This window comes from Mytilus californianus, unplaced genomic scaffold (assembly GCF_021869535.1).
Source record: "Mytilus californianus isolate M0D057914Y unplaced genomic scaffold, xbMytCali1.0.p SCAF_8, whole genome shotgun sequence".
In the NCBI taxonomy this organism is placed as follows: domain Eukaryota; kingdom Metazoa; phylum Mollusca; class Bivalvia; order Mytilida; family Mytilidae; genus Mytilus; species Mytilus californianus.
This window is the reverse complement of record NW_026262734.1, coordinates 43,597,595-43,612,730: the sequence shown is the minus strand read 5'-3', so window position 1 is coordinate 43,612,730 and position 15,136 is coordinate 43,597,595. Positions and strand designations below refer to the sequence as shown.

General features: G+C 32.2%; 1 protein-coding gene across 1 annotated transcript in view; it reads right to left on the bottom strand.

Moving 5' to 3' along the window:
• Window positions 1-14,472, bottom strand: part of LOC127712037 (ultra-long-chain fatty acid omega-hydroxylase-like) — a 39,087-nt gene extending 24,615 nt beyond the window's left edge. The window contains exons 1-6 of the mRNA XM_052218203.1: window positions 14,446-14,472; window positions 11,827-11,833; window positions 9,768-9,895; window positions 7,840-7,964; window positions 2,886-3,009; window positions 2,392-2,521 (exon numbers count right to left, since the gene is read on the bottom strand). Coding sequence (XP_052074163.1) covers window positions 2,392-2,521; window positions 2,886-3,009; window positions 7,840-7,964; window positions 9,768-9,895; window positions 11,827-11,833; window positions 14,446-14,472 — 541 coding nt within the window. The remainder of the gene's footprint in view (window positions 1-2,391; window positions 2,522-2,885; window positions 3,010-7,839; window positions 7,965-9,767; window positions 9,896-11,826; window positions 11,834-14,445) is intronic.
• Between the last annotated feature and the right edge of the window lie 664 nt (window positions 14,473-15,136).

Sequence of the window (15,136 nt, the reverse complement as noted above, 5' to 3'; positions counted from 1 at the left end):
ACCATTAAAGCTTACTATAATTATCTGATTTAGTTTTAGTCGTAGCTGCACTCGCAACTATTGTTTCAGTTAAGTAGGCCAAAAACTTGTAAAGTATCTAGAAATTTGAGTTTATTTCAATTGCGCGACCTCGTTACCTTTTGATATAACCAATGAATATAGATAATTTAATTTACGAATAAAACTGTAAAAAAAAAAAAAAATGTTGTAAATAATGGGTAAACAAATGTTGGTTCTGAATTTTTTTCTTTGATGTACATAAATTGTCTTATACTTAATATGTATTATTGTTTTATTGTTTATACATGAGCTAACTATTTCTTATGTCGTTTCATATTCCTGAGTATCCTGCATGGTGATTGGTCCGGGACTACAGCCTCGAAAATTCATCATCTTAGAACTAAGAAAAGACCCAAGATCATTTAAAGAAAAAGATACACCGTGATAGTAATATGGACTCAAAATTTAAATGACTTTATGGAAATTGACAGAAATAGAAAAACTGTGTAAAATTATGTATATAGAACTATTTGTTTTCAAAACAGTGAAATATATTCTAGCCGAAGAGCCAGCACATCAAGACGACAGAGTAACAAAGAAAACTTGAACTATTAGAAATTTTACTTGTTATCTCATATTAAACTTCATCTTGTTCTCCTAACATAAACTAATTTTTGGGGACAAAAATTTTTAAACAAAGGGGTAATATAATGATGCAAAAATGCGTGATATTTAAAGATAGTATTTACTAATAAATTACAAATAAAGTTTTGTTAAATAATGGAAAAATGCACAGAAGTTAAGGAGAATATTTATTACAAAATAAGTAAACCAAGAAATGAACGTAAATAAAACAAATAAAACAAGTTTAAGAAAGTTTAATTTGTGTATAGAACAATTTCCTAAAATTATCATGTAAGTGTTTTATCTTTTAAAACATACTAAATAACGTTGTCTCAAACGTATCCCCCCGGCTAATTGATAAATGTGTCAGCTTAGAAGGCAAAACGATAATTATACATACTTTTTGAAATTAATAGACTTGAACAATTAAGATTAAGTAATTCTACCCATATCCGACATATTCAATTGTTTATTTAGAATAGATCAAAGAAAGCCATTGTAATGAGTAACAAAATATTCACGTGTCAGATTAAGTCCAGTTCTGCTATATAAAGTCGTGCAAAATTATTTGGTTCATTAGATTGTGAACCAGAATAAAAATGTAGTTAGCAGACTGGATTGTCTTTTAGGTTAGTAAATATTTTACTGTTGTTTGATGGAATGCTTTATAAATTTACAAGAAACGAGTTTAAAGATTTAAAAGATGTTTTCCAGTAAAGTAAATTTTATTCATATTCGCAAGTAAAATCGTGATATAGATTAAATAAATTGTAGGCAAAGTTAAAAATAATATTAAGGTAAATGAATTAAATAAAAGGTTCTTAACTTATTAAAAGGATATTTAACTTCTTTGTAAAGATAACTTTTGAAAATACAATTCTTATTTTGATACTTGATTAAATATTAAAAGTAAACGAGTTAAGGGGAGATAACAAATGACTTGACTGTTCATTTATGGCGCGTATATGCTATTGTCGGGTTTTGTATTATTGTTCGATTTATATCGCGGAATATTTGGTGTATAACTATGTTGGGAAAAGAAATGTAATTTGTATTGTAACTGTTGTAAATATGATTAGATTGTGAACCAGAATAAAAATGTAGTTAGCAGACTGGATTGTCTTTTAGGTCCTGTTGTCATGCCGAGTCCAAGCTAGTTCCCAAATAATGTAACATCAATATGAGTAGTTCCCCGCAAAAAGAATTGATAAAAACATGAAAGAAAGACTACAACACAGATTACAAAGACGGGACCAAGTTTCCGCATAATACCTTTCCAATTACTATTTATGTGTTGCGTTTAAATATGAATTGTTACACTTTATAGTGACTGGAAAGGGTAAAAAAATCATCAGAAAATGTAGAAGACACTTGGAAACAGCACCAGATCATTAAATATTGCAGATTATAAATGGGAACTCAGATTTGGATAGCTCCATTTCAAGGTAAAAAATGTTAATCTCTTGTAAAATGAAAGTATGTTAACACTGTAGTTAATTAATAAAGATAATTTTTTTATATTACGCGAGTATTTCTGCCTTGTTATTGGTCCGAGGCCAGCCGTATTGGCCTTCGGCTTCGCCTCAGGCCAATACAGAAATACTCACGTAATAATATCATAATATTAAATGTTAGTCTTCTTGCTTTGTGTACTTCACTGTATTGTTTGTGTGGCTTCGGTTGTTATGACTTATCAATGGACTTATGGTATTTTCTATTTATACGAGTGAATACCCAAATATAAAAACCTAATCTCTAAACATTCACCTTCAAACATAAACGTCTCCGCTTCAGCTCTTATATCTTCATCAGAAAGTCCTATTCCATTTTCATCTTTAGCTGTAAGGAGTATATCCAGAAAATTAAGATGACGCTTTGCTGGTAGTCCTTCTTTTTTCTAGAATGTAAAGAATGTACAGTTGATAAATTTAGAAATTATTAAGAAAATAAGGTTCCAACTCCTTCAGTTTACAGCTTTAACTAAATAACAGTAGAAGAGATTGAATGTATGTGAATTTGAATTACCCTTGATATCTTTTTAATCCTCGGACAATAAAGAGCTTTTTACCTAAATTGACTTATTATCTATTATTAAGGCTACACATATCTCTATCTGTCTGTTTTACTTAACTATAGTAGTAACCAAGCTGTATCGGTGAGGTATACCCGATACACATTTTATTCATACGTTTGGGAGTTTGATCTCGCTTAAGTAATAACTATGATAATAACTAACGTATTACGTAATTCTTAACACGTACCAGAATTTGCTGCCTGTCTTTTATAATTCTGTTTGAAAATTCGTGTGAATAATCACAAAGCTGCTTCAGTTCTTTTCCTTCGTTAGAAAATTGATAGATAAAATCAATTTGATACCAAGGCTTTCTGAAAAAAAGAATGATAAGTCTTTCGTAGTTTTCTATTAATCAAAAAGTTTATTAATTTTAAATAATAATTTTAGGTAAATTACAACTATATTCCTCGAGTGGATAAATATAGTAGCACACTCGATGCAGTTGTAGAATCTGTGTATATATATAAGTAGACGTTCTACATCGGATCATCTATGGTAATACAAGGCTAACATGATAATTTATATACTTCGTCTTAAATTCAGATCAGTGACAGAATGTCCTAACCATCTGCGCCGTGTCTAGCGCCTTAAGCAACCCGGTCAACTAGGCTATATAAAAAAACTTGCGTTAGTCAATAAATACCTTTCCTCATCGGCTTTATCTATGGTTGTACCACAGTACATGTAGATGGTAAACTTGCAAAATCTAGTTTTTGGTAAGTTTCGCTTTGCTCAGTCGTTAGTTTTCTATAAAGTGTTTTCTGGACAGTTTGTCTGCGTCGTATTTTCGTTTTTTTTTGTCATTGCGTTGTCGGTTTCTCTTTGAAGCATCAGCTAAGAATGTCCCAGAGGTTTCTTCTGTCGCCTTTTTTGCAGATCATATGCATTTGCCTGTCGGCTGATAATTTATTCATCACGCAGTCATATAAATATTATTCTTATCATATGCGTCTAAATATAAGACAACTTTACGCAATTATTCTCCATCCATATGTATACATGTACAAGTTTTGACTTGGATGGAGAGTTGTATCATTGGCACTCATACCGCATCTTCTTATATCTACATATACTTACAAGCATCTCGACAGCGTTAGATATGACAATCTGTTTACAGCATGTACGTAGGGATGCTTTGATCTGTAACGATGAACAATGTTAGAATTATAAGTTGCTGCTCGTTTATGGTTTGTTTTCAGTAGAATATACAGTATGTATCAACGGAGAAGTCAGTATAAATCATAGAGAGAGAAACACTACGACTAAAAAAAACCTAAAGACATCTAGAGGCCAATTGACAGTCTTCACTAATAGACAAGTGTCTACAGTATGCTATGTTCGATATCGTCCAAGTCTATAAAAGTTTAGAATACATTCAAATGAAAAATTGAAAGAGTCCATTGTACGCTGTATAGATCCATATCAGCGTTATATGGCACTCACTATCTCGGAGATGCCCGTGCGTTATTATTTAATTTCACCTGGACATGATTGGCTTTAAGGTTGCATGTATGTAAATGGGCTAATCAACGGATTTGTATGAATTTCTGCAAGCAAATAGAACAGGTGGAAGTGCATATGAATTTAGAAAAAAAAGGTATAAGAAACTTTGATACTTTTGGAGATAAAGGAAATTGAAATTTCTGTAGAAAGAAGAACAAATAAATAGGATAAATATATATAGAAAATAACTGACTTAAAACAGCCATTTCTTAAAAAATTGTCCTACTAATTTTCTTTAAATTATATATCTTATTGCTGCTAACTTTATGATTCCCATTTGATTTATAATACAAATAAAACGAAAATACCAGTACTGCAGCAATAGTATGTCAGTTTAAAAAAGAATTCGTAGAACATCATTTCGAGAAATAGTAATTTGAAGTCAAAATTGCTGAACTGTTTTGCGAATATTTATGTTAATTCTTTACATTTGTACTTCAATATCCCGGATATTAAGTTTGCTATACCTCGGAAAGTATCAAAATTACATATAATATATTTTTTTTAATATTCATATGCAGTTTATTCTGCTGTATTTGCATGTAAATTTTTGAAAAAATTTCGTGAGATCTGCTACATAACTGAGTGACGTTTTAGCCGGAGTTTATTCCCCATACTCAATTGAAAGATTGAATGCATCGTCTCTTAAACCAGAGCTTTTTCTACAAAATGGAAATCATACATACAAATATCTTGTTTGAGGTCATGAAAAATCTTACTTTGGGAAGAATTGCACTGATTCCAAAGTCAACTACACTGAAGATATCACCAAAATGCTGGATATTTTTATCGACAACAATTTATTGCGTTTGATGGATTGATATATCAACATACAGTCGGTATCCAATTGACAACTGTCCCATCGTATGGCGTTTACATATATCAACTGATACGTTACGTTCGTGCATGATTATTCTAAATGAACTTCATAAGCAGGGGTGTGCTCCTTGCACTAAAACTGCTTCAAAAGAATTATGAAAAAAAAAGACTGAAATCGAAACGACAATAGTTTTACGGTTGACTCAACTACCATCTATTCACGAATGCACATAGCATTTCCACACTAGTACTGTTGTTCGATCACCATTTATTTACTTATGGTATATATTGATAAAAAAAAATGTTAAAATGTATGACTGCCGAAGGTCGTTGGTTCTCTCCTGACACTTCGTCTTCCTCTACCAATAAAAATTGACTGCCACAAAATAACACAATAGTGTTGAAAGTGACGTTAATTATAAATACCAATCAATCAATCGATCAATCAAAATGTATGTTCATACAGCTCACAGTTTTAAGAATGATACTTTTGATTTTCAACAACTCAGTTTGCTAGCACATCGATCAACTCTTGGTAGGTCAGGGGAAGTAACGATTAAAAGTTGCAGCAGGACGTTTAAAAATAAAGTGAAATAGTTATACAAAATGGTCATGGTCGATTATTTCGATATTTTTCTTCAACTTCGACATTCTATCTTGAAGCACACACGAGGTTTTTATTCGTTCATGTGACAAAAACATTTATTCTTAGATGCATGATTTTTTTAATTGGTTGTTAGTGGCTTTGAACTAGCTGTTAGTAACTGCGAGTACTCTCAGATCTGTACTTAGTGTCTTTTTGTTGTTTGGATGTACACGTCCACTTGTATTTGTAGTATTTGTATTTTTATCCATCTGATGAGTTAAGCCTCTTTCAACTGACTTTTATAGTTCGTTCTTATGTTGTACTGTTACACCACTGTCCCAGGTTTAGGGGGGGGGGGGGGGGGATCCCGCTAACATGTTTAACCCCTCCACATTCTGTATGTATGTGCCTGTCCCAAGTAAGGAGCCTGTAATTCAGTGGTTGTCGTTTGTTTATGTGTTACATATTTGTTTTTCGTTCATTTTTTGTACATAAATTAGGCCGTTAGTTTTCTCGTTTGAATTGTTTTACATTGTCATTTCGGGGCCTTTTACAGCTTATTGTGCGGTATGGGCTTTGCTCATTGTTGAAGGCCGTACGGTGACCTACATTTGTTAATTTCTGTGTCATTTGGTCTCCTGTGGAGAGTTGTCTCATTGGCAATCATACCACATCTTCTTTTTTATATGACGTGGCTACATTAAGAATGTGCTCACAAAACAACATTTTAAACGATGTTTTCGAAAAAAAAAAAACAAAAAACAATAGTCTGCTGTTGTTTGTCCTAAAGGAATTTATCTGGTATCGGTTTTGAATCCCAGTAAATTATCCTTCAGCAAAGTTACTGAAAACACCTCAAGTTATGTAACGAGGTGTGTAAAACATTCGCTTTAACTTCCATTGAGGTTACAATTACCTTTCATCGATATAGTATTTATATTTTTTTCTTTGCACATTTTATACTTTCTCGCTTTTTTGTATATAATTTTCATATAAAAGATATGTAGTACTTAGTAGAGTATATAATAAAACAGAAGGTTTGAAAAAAAATGCAATTGGAGAACTGATGCTTTTTAGAACTCGATATTGTTTTGTATAAGGCATCTTATCAAATAATAAGTAAAATAAATTATTCTATTCTAATCGTTTGGTATATATATATATATAAGCAAGTCTAAATTGAAAACAACGATCAAACCTATGATTGCGTTGGATAAAAACCGCAATTTTTATACGTGTGCCTGCAAACCAAATTTCTTGGTAGAGGGGTCTAAATACAGCACAAACAACATTTTCCAAAAGACCAAATGAGTGAAAAAGTATATTTTAACAAAACGCATTTGACTAGCAGGTCGAACAACTGATGTTCTTAAACCCTGTTGACTGCCATTGGCGATTGCCAAATAAACGGATCACAAGATGTAACAAAACAGATCTTATTATTAAATTATTACCAAACAGAAAACCATAAACTTGCGGAAAAGATGGTATACCGCAAACATGAGGTGCAAAAATTTGTACACCATATCCGGATTTCGACAATTAATGTCTCTTCAGTGATGTTAGGAATCGAAACGGTATTTGGAAGGCCATATAATTTACCTCAATTTAGGATAGACTCTTGAATTTTGAAAGAGTCAAAATAGGATGAACGGATCATATAAACCCGAAGGCAAATATAATACAAGCCCAAACGAAAAAATATAAACAAGTCTAAATTGAAAACAACGTATATATAAACGCCTAAAAAGTGTACACAACAACACCAATAACAAAAAAAGGAACTATAAATGTAATTATTTATAAATATTTCGGATAACAGATATCCTTCATCAGTAAATATGATTGTGATGTTGAATGAATCACATATCAGTCTACTTAGATTAAACTATAACAATCTTGAAATTTATACAATAAAAAAGTCAAACCGAATATATATATATATATATATATATATATATGATATATGCAAAATCTTTTTTAGACATACAATGTTTAACGTAGGGTAAAACAAAGTGGAAAAAGGTTTTCTTCATTTTTTGAAGACGCAAAATTCCATCGAACTTACATCTTTCATACGGACGGACTGATGAACGGACGTACGCACAGACTGCAAAACATCTAGTCTACTACTACCATAGGCATGACATGGAAGTAAATTGTAAGATAAAGTTCTTTCCAAAACTACAGGAAACACCGGTATCGATATTATTTTCCTCTAATACCTACTTACCCCTGATCTTGTAAATTTCCTTCGTATGAGAATGCACATCTTAATATTGTGTCTAAAGTTGCCAAAGCTACACGCGGGAAAATGTCTACTGCCTCGCCACTTTTTGCATAATACTTCAGTTTTTCCTATTAGATTATTCAAACGAAATAATATTTAAAAAATCTTTCAAATTTAACATCGCTTAGAAATGTTATTTTGATCAAAACTAATAACGATTAACATGATGGCCAAATGCGACTTATCACCGATATTTTCTTGCCATGGGCTGGTGGGGGAGGGGAACTAGTGGAGCAGAAACTTTCGACGAATTTAGTTTTTGACGGTTGGTCTTTGATAGTCTCTGTACTAAGGGTAGTGCCATATTGTGTGAATTAATTTTACACAACATAAAAAAAAAATAAAACACACTTAATAAATTGTGTGCGTCTGGAGCATTTTTCTGAATTTACCTTTCCCAAGAATGCTCTAACAAAACATTTATTAGCCAGAGATGCATATGCGGCAACACAAGGAGCTATATAACAAAAAGGACAGACCAATTCTACCAAGGCCAAATTTGCCTGAGGGAGTTGAAGCCTTAGTTTCTTAATTATTTCAGAATTTATAAAAAGGAAATTTTAGAAAAAATATGATATGAAATCATGTCAATGTACCGAAGCACTGACTTCTGACATGACTGAGCTGAGCTGATGATAACATCGGGGACTTACAGTCCAACTGCAAATGTATTGATCAGTGCTAGTAAATGAAAAATGGCCATTTGCAAAATAAATATTCTTTATTAAAAGTTCACAGATATAGAAAACTATTTTAAAAACGGAGTGATTGAGAGCATGACATATTGTATGGACAACTATCTATTATTGAAGGTCGGATTTTGATTGATTGATTGGTGTTAAGCTTTAGACCGCCTTAGTTCAAAAAGGTTATATAACGGCAGTCGTATTTTGATGCAGCAAGGTCCTTTAGATTCTATTATATTTAGATCAGCCTCACTATTTTTTCTTCTATACTCTCCACACACTCAACTAACTCGTCAAGTGTATTTGTCTGTAGTGTTTGATATATTGGTGGAGTAAAATGTTTCGTCAAGAAAGCAGCATTTAGGAGTATGGACAAAGACTGATATGTTTGGAGTTGGTATAATAATGTATTTGAAAGGCGCTGAAAGTTTGTCTTGTAAAATTAAGCAGGATGATATTAATATCAAGTTGATATTTTATTGTACTGACAATGCATGTTGTATTAGCTGTTTGGTGTTTAGCAAGTACCAATGAAAATATGTCATAGAGTTTATAATGAAATTATTAGGATCACCCTTCCTCCTTACGTCGAATGCTAGATCCACCACTGTCGGCCTAATTTTAATAATTTTGTTGCTCAATAATGTATATAATCATCTTTAAGGTAAATCATTATGGTTTTAGATGATAGGTATTCCAATGAAAACTAGCTGTGCCCGTCTTACCGATTAGTTCCTTCACTGCTGCTAAGGATCTCAGTGTGTTAACAAACTTCAAATAAAGTACCACTTGACTGATGATATAATTTATTTAATGATACACACAGATATCTGACTTAAACATTCTTATTAAACAAACGATAATATAATTTCGTATTATTCCTTCTGTCTACAGCCTGAGTAGAGAATTTGAACATAGACTCTTGTTTATTTATATTGCTGAACCCGTTAGCTGACCTGTGTCTGTCTTTTCTGTATTCATCGTGTTAGAGTTTCTATGCCACTGACGTATTCCCAACATCTCGTTTTGTTCCTATTGTATGCGCTGCCTTTATATATCACAATATGACATTATCTATCTAACATGAGACAATTTCGCTATTATTAACTGATATCTTCGTTTTTCTTCATTTTTTCTCTCTAATATTTTTGATTTTGGAAAACATCCTAACAGTACTTTACTTACAAGAAATATATCTGTAACACTGTTGTATACTTCAACGTATGGTTTGAGTATTTCAAAATGGAAGCCAGGGGTCAAAAGTCGTCTATTCCGTTCCCATTTCTTTCCATCAGATATTAACAAACCGTCGCCTAGAAAAAAATAATGTCTCAATGTTGAATTCTTAATAGTCAATAATTGTATTTCATTTAAGGAATGACTGTAATATTTTTTTCTGTCTATGAAAAAAAAACCTCAAAAATGTTGTGCACATTAATAACACGCGTAGCGGGTTATTTTAAAGTGGTCACATGACAAAATTATGTCTATGAGCTTATAGACAAAACCCTTTCAGCCAATCAGAAGAAGTTTTACATCCAAAATTAAATTATTAACATACAGAGTTAGTACTTTAATCATCATCATGAACAACATCATCATGATGAAAATATTACAGATGTTATCTTAAATTAATGCACCACAGAAAGTGAAAGGAAAAAGAAAATATCACTTTTGTTTGATAACTTAATAGTTCTTATATGATTTGCATATTAGAGAAAACGTTGATATGATTGGTCGAGAAGACCTCCGGTAGTTGTTCTTGACGTTGTTTATTTTTCGATAGACGACGTTGACCGAACTTCTTTTTGTAACCAATGTAAACAAGATGACGGCGATAATAACACAAATCTGGCTCGACGTTAAAATATTTATTTTCATTTTGCATTAATCGTTAAAATAAATAATAACTCAAAACATTCATTTGAATGATAATAAGAGTTTTTGTAGTTATTTTTTTTTTTCAGATTGCAAATTTCAAGTAGTACATATTTTTGCGTTAACCAACAAATATATTCATGCGCTAGGCCAATTCAATGACACAAATATACAATTTACGTGTGATAGAGGTTACGAGTGTGGAAACATAGATTCCTTATCTCCGATTTTAAAGAATTATAAGGATTAAACGCATTTTTAAAGGAATGTGTTGGTGTATAAACTGGACCAAGTCACTCACAAACATATCATAAAAGTCCGAACTTCGGACTTTTATTTGTTTGTGAGTGAATTGGTCGAGTTTATACACCAATACATTCCTTTAAAAAGGCGTTTAATCCTATAATAAACCCATATATGCGTAGCATAAAAATTCCTATTATAAAACAATTTTGCAATTTCAGGAAGAATATGTAAACATTTTAATGTTGAACAAATAGTTGTGTATAACAATTATAGCAGTCTAGAGGACATACATGCCTACTAGACCAAATGGGTATCATCAGCTTGTCATTTATAACACACTATTTTAAAATTGCCCATTGATAAGAGAGGCCGAAAATATTAAAAAGAATATTCAATATAACAATGAAGAGATGCGGTATGATTGCCAATGAGACAACTACCCACCAAATTTAAAATGAAGTGGATGTAAGCAAATATAGGCAACCGTACGGCCAGTTCATACGTCAAAGAAACTGATAACGTCATGGCAAAAAACGGACGCCCCCTTTCGACAAAAATTTATTCTGCCTCACAGAAGAAGTTTAGGTGACCCTATATCTAATAGTATATCTAAATCTATCATAGTCCTATTCGTAAAAGTTCTAGTCTATGAAAAATATAAGTTTGTCAATTTTCATCATGATAAATAAGTATATTCCAATGCGCGTTAAATAAGTACATTTGAGTGACACTGCTGGTGCAAATTTTGATTCTCGGCATTCAAATAAAGATAGGTCCTGATAAAAGCAAAAATAACTGACAGAAGCATGACATCCTCAAAAATGCTTTTGTACAAATTCAATGATATCAAGTGAACCATGTTAACGATCATCTAGATCATGTATCTTTATACTTTCAGGTGGTTTGCCAAGATACACGGACATATTATAACTGTTTGAATTATGAAGTTTGGAGGCTATTTTTACAAATAAATCTTACGGCAATAACAAATAAATTATACTGAAATGAACATGAGTATTTTTAGTCGTTAGATTTTTTTGTGAAACAAATCACTGGCTTATATGAATCAAGGTACATGTCGCTAAGAAAAGGAGCACACAGTTGGTTCCCATATGAATACCAAGTGTCTGTAGAAAACATACATATATTGGTCCTTAAAACTATGTTCACCTTTCCTACCAAGTTTGTGAAACTTTACTTCGAAGCTGATCTCACATATCAATTATTCAAGTATTCAATTTACTTACCAATAGTTTAAGTCGTTGCAATTGGTACCGAGTGTACGGAATCTAAACTTGTATCCTACCTATACAATCTCTTAGATATCTATAGGCCCCTCCGACATCATTCTTACCTATCCAATCTCTTAGATATCTGTATGCCCCTCCGACAGCATAAGAATACCAATCCAAGCTCTTAGATATATGTAGGTCCTTCTGACAGGATTCGTACCTATCCTCTCTCTTAGATATTTGTAGGCCCCTCCGACAGCATTATTACCTATCCAATCTCTTATATATCTGTAGGCCCCTAGCTTGAACCGCATACGCTTACCTATCCAATCTCGTAGATATTTGTAGGCCCCTCTGACAGCATTCTTACCTATCCAATCTCTTAGATACTTGTATATGTAGGCACCTCCGACAGCATAAGCTTACCTATCCAATCTTTTAGATACCTGTAGCCCCCTCCGCTACCATAAGCTTTAGGTGCTGACGATTTATACAGTATCTGTGCCGAGTCAGGATGGCAGACTCCAAAGCTGGCATAGAAAAACATACTCCAATAAACATAAACCTTCGGTCTCTCCTTTTCAACAATCTGTCCAAGGAGCTTGAAATATGATGCAATATCATGAAACTACAAACAAAAGGTAATTAAATCAAATCTTGTAGGAGCTCAGGTTAAATATATCATTATCATTATTTGCTTAATCGCTATAGAGTTTAAAAGAGATACAATTAATCGAAATGTTTAGTCATTTTTATTTTCTCTCGCTCATAAAATAGTCACAAAGTGAGTAAATGGTAAGATATGACGCGGAATCTATATTTTTTAAAGAAAATTTGCAACTGCAAAACCTCAATCTGATCCTAGCATTAAATCAGTGGATGGTCTTTGTCTGTACTTTCATTCTTTTCAAATGCAAACGTGTATGCAAACTTATTTAGTATTTGTTTTACGATAAAAAATGCAACAGTCCAAAATTGAGGGAAACAAATGTAACGATAAGGTGGTCCGAGTACGAATATAGTCCCTAGTGTGGACAGTGTGTTACTTGCCAATTTTTTTTATACCCCTTCAAAATTTATTTCTCCATGTTTTATGACTCAAATAGCAAGTAGGGGGGTGAAATGACACTTTAAAAAAATTTGGGTCATGAATTTTAAAGTAAAGTAGTGATTTGGTCCAGCTGAAAAATGTTAAAAATTAGCACTTCGGAAGCTGTCAAAAGATTTGAAGACCCCCTTAACATAAAATTGTCCATATTTTGAGTTAGAGCCGATGAAGTTTTCAATAATTTTGATATAATTTGTCCCAAAAGTAGTACAACACACTGTAAAAATATTATTGAGAAAGCGCAGGTGGGATTTTTTTAATTTTCATTTATTGTCTAAAAGAAATGCACTACGAAATAACTGTGTACTCGGACCAGGTGAAAACAATTTAATATGACAAAAATATAAGAATAAGACACAAATAAAGTCCTTTTTGGTGGAAAAAATATCAACATTTTTGGGGAGGCAGGGGGGAGATTGGAAAGAGCTATGGTATTATTTGGACATCTTTCGTCAGAAATTCGTTCCTAATTACAACGTTTAAAGACTCTAATTATATAAACGATTTATAGCTTGGCAATGACATATTGCATTTACACCAGTCTATTGTAGAAGACTATATTGCCCTCTAGATGTCTTATGGTTATTTTTGTCGTTTGATTGCTGTCTCATAGACACATACCAAACACCTCTTTTTATTTATATTTTTCATTACTCATGTCTTTCTAAAGTCCTCTTGTACCATTAATACATTTATACTTACCAAATGAAGAGAGCCCCATATTGGATGAATCTGACCAAGAGTTGTTATATTTTGTCCAAATGTTGCTGTTCGCCACCGTCTGTATTTTATGACAAACGCTCTGATTTTCCATAGAAGGTAAGTAATGACGATAACAAACAAAGATCTGAATATATAAGTACTCAACACCATTGCTGAAATTTAATGTACTAAGAACTGAAATATAAATAAAGAACTTGAAATACAAAGAACCGCAGTGGTTGTAAAAAGATAATCTCGTCGACTTGTATTTTTTCATTATCTTTATTATTGTTTTGATCTTTTTTTATTTTAAATGCTTATTTTCATTTCAACATAAAATTCAGTATTACAGTTTAAGATCTGGCAACTAATCCATTTACATTGAGCGGATGGCAAATACATGAAAATTTGATTTTAATGTACAAAGCTGTAAATAACTGTTGATAGTTTACCACTATCCAAATCTCCTAATTATTTTTAGGAAGATACAAATCGAGTACAAACAAACACCGAGGGAATCCTATGAACTCTAAAAGGAGCAAGACCGGTTGCTTCGACAGGGTAGTGTCTCCTACTATACATGTATTACCCGCCATGCGACTCTATAATCAGTCAAATCGATGTCGGGAATAGGACACAACCGGTTAATTTACAGTTTTAGATAACTTTATGTTTACTCCGCCATATGCTTACATACCTGTACAAAAGCAGGAACTCCGTTCATTATACTATTGTTCGTTTTTGTTTAATAGGCTATCAAAAGCGAAACAATGTTTTCAAGACAAAACAGTCAACTCAAACACACCTGAACATAAAAAGGTGTACCAATGTTCTCTTTACGATGCCATGATATTATTTCCCATTTTTTCCCCATAAAAGTCTGTTACCTGGGCCAGAGAAGCAAATCAATGCTTTAAAAGATTAGTATTTTATCTTTCTTTTGAATTTATTTCAGCGGAATTTATGCTTATGCACAAAAACAAATCCAGGTTTACAGTATTTTCACCTTCTATAATCGACTGTTTTGTGAAAATCTGTCTTTAATTAAAAGGTTTACAAAAGTTTACATTGTATACAATTTAAGATGCAAAAAAAATCATAAATTATGCACCTACATTAAACTTTTAGAGCCCATAGAAACAGGTGTAAACAATTCAAATAGACCAACTTGGCCTTTTTACCTTCTCTGATAAAGAGAGTTCTATTTTGTCTTTTTTCAACTGGATATCAGCCTGTATTTTCTTGATTTATTGTGTTTGGGTTACTGTCCGATTGACTTATCATAAACCGCTCGATTTGTTTATTATTACTTATATTCAAATCGTCATAGTATATCAAAATTTAAGATTATATTTCACACACTAGGTATGCCTTATTTCATCTTATAA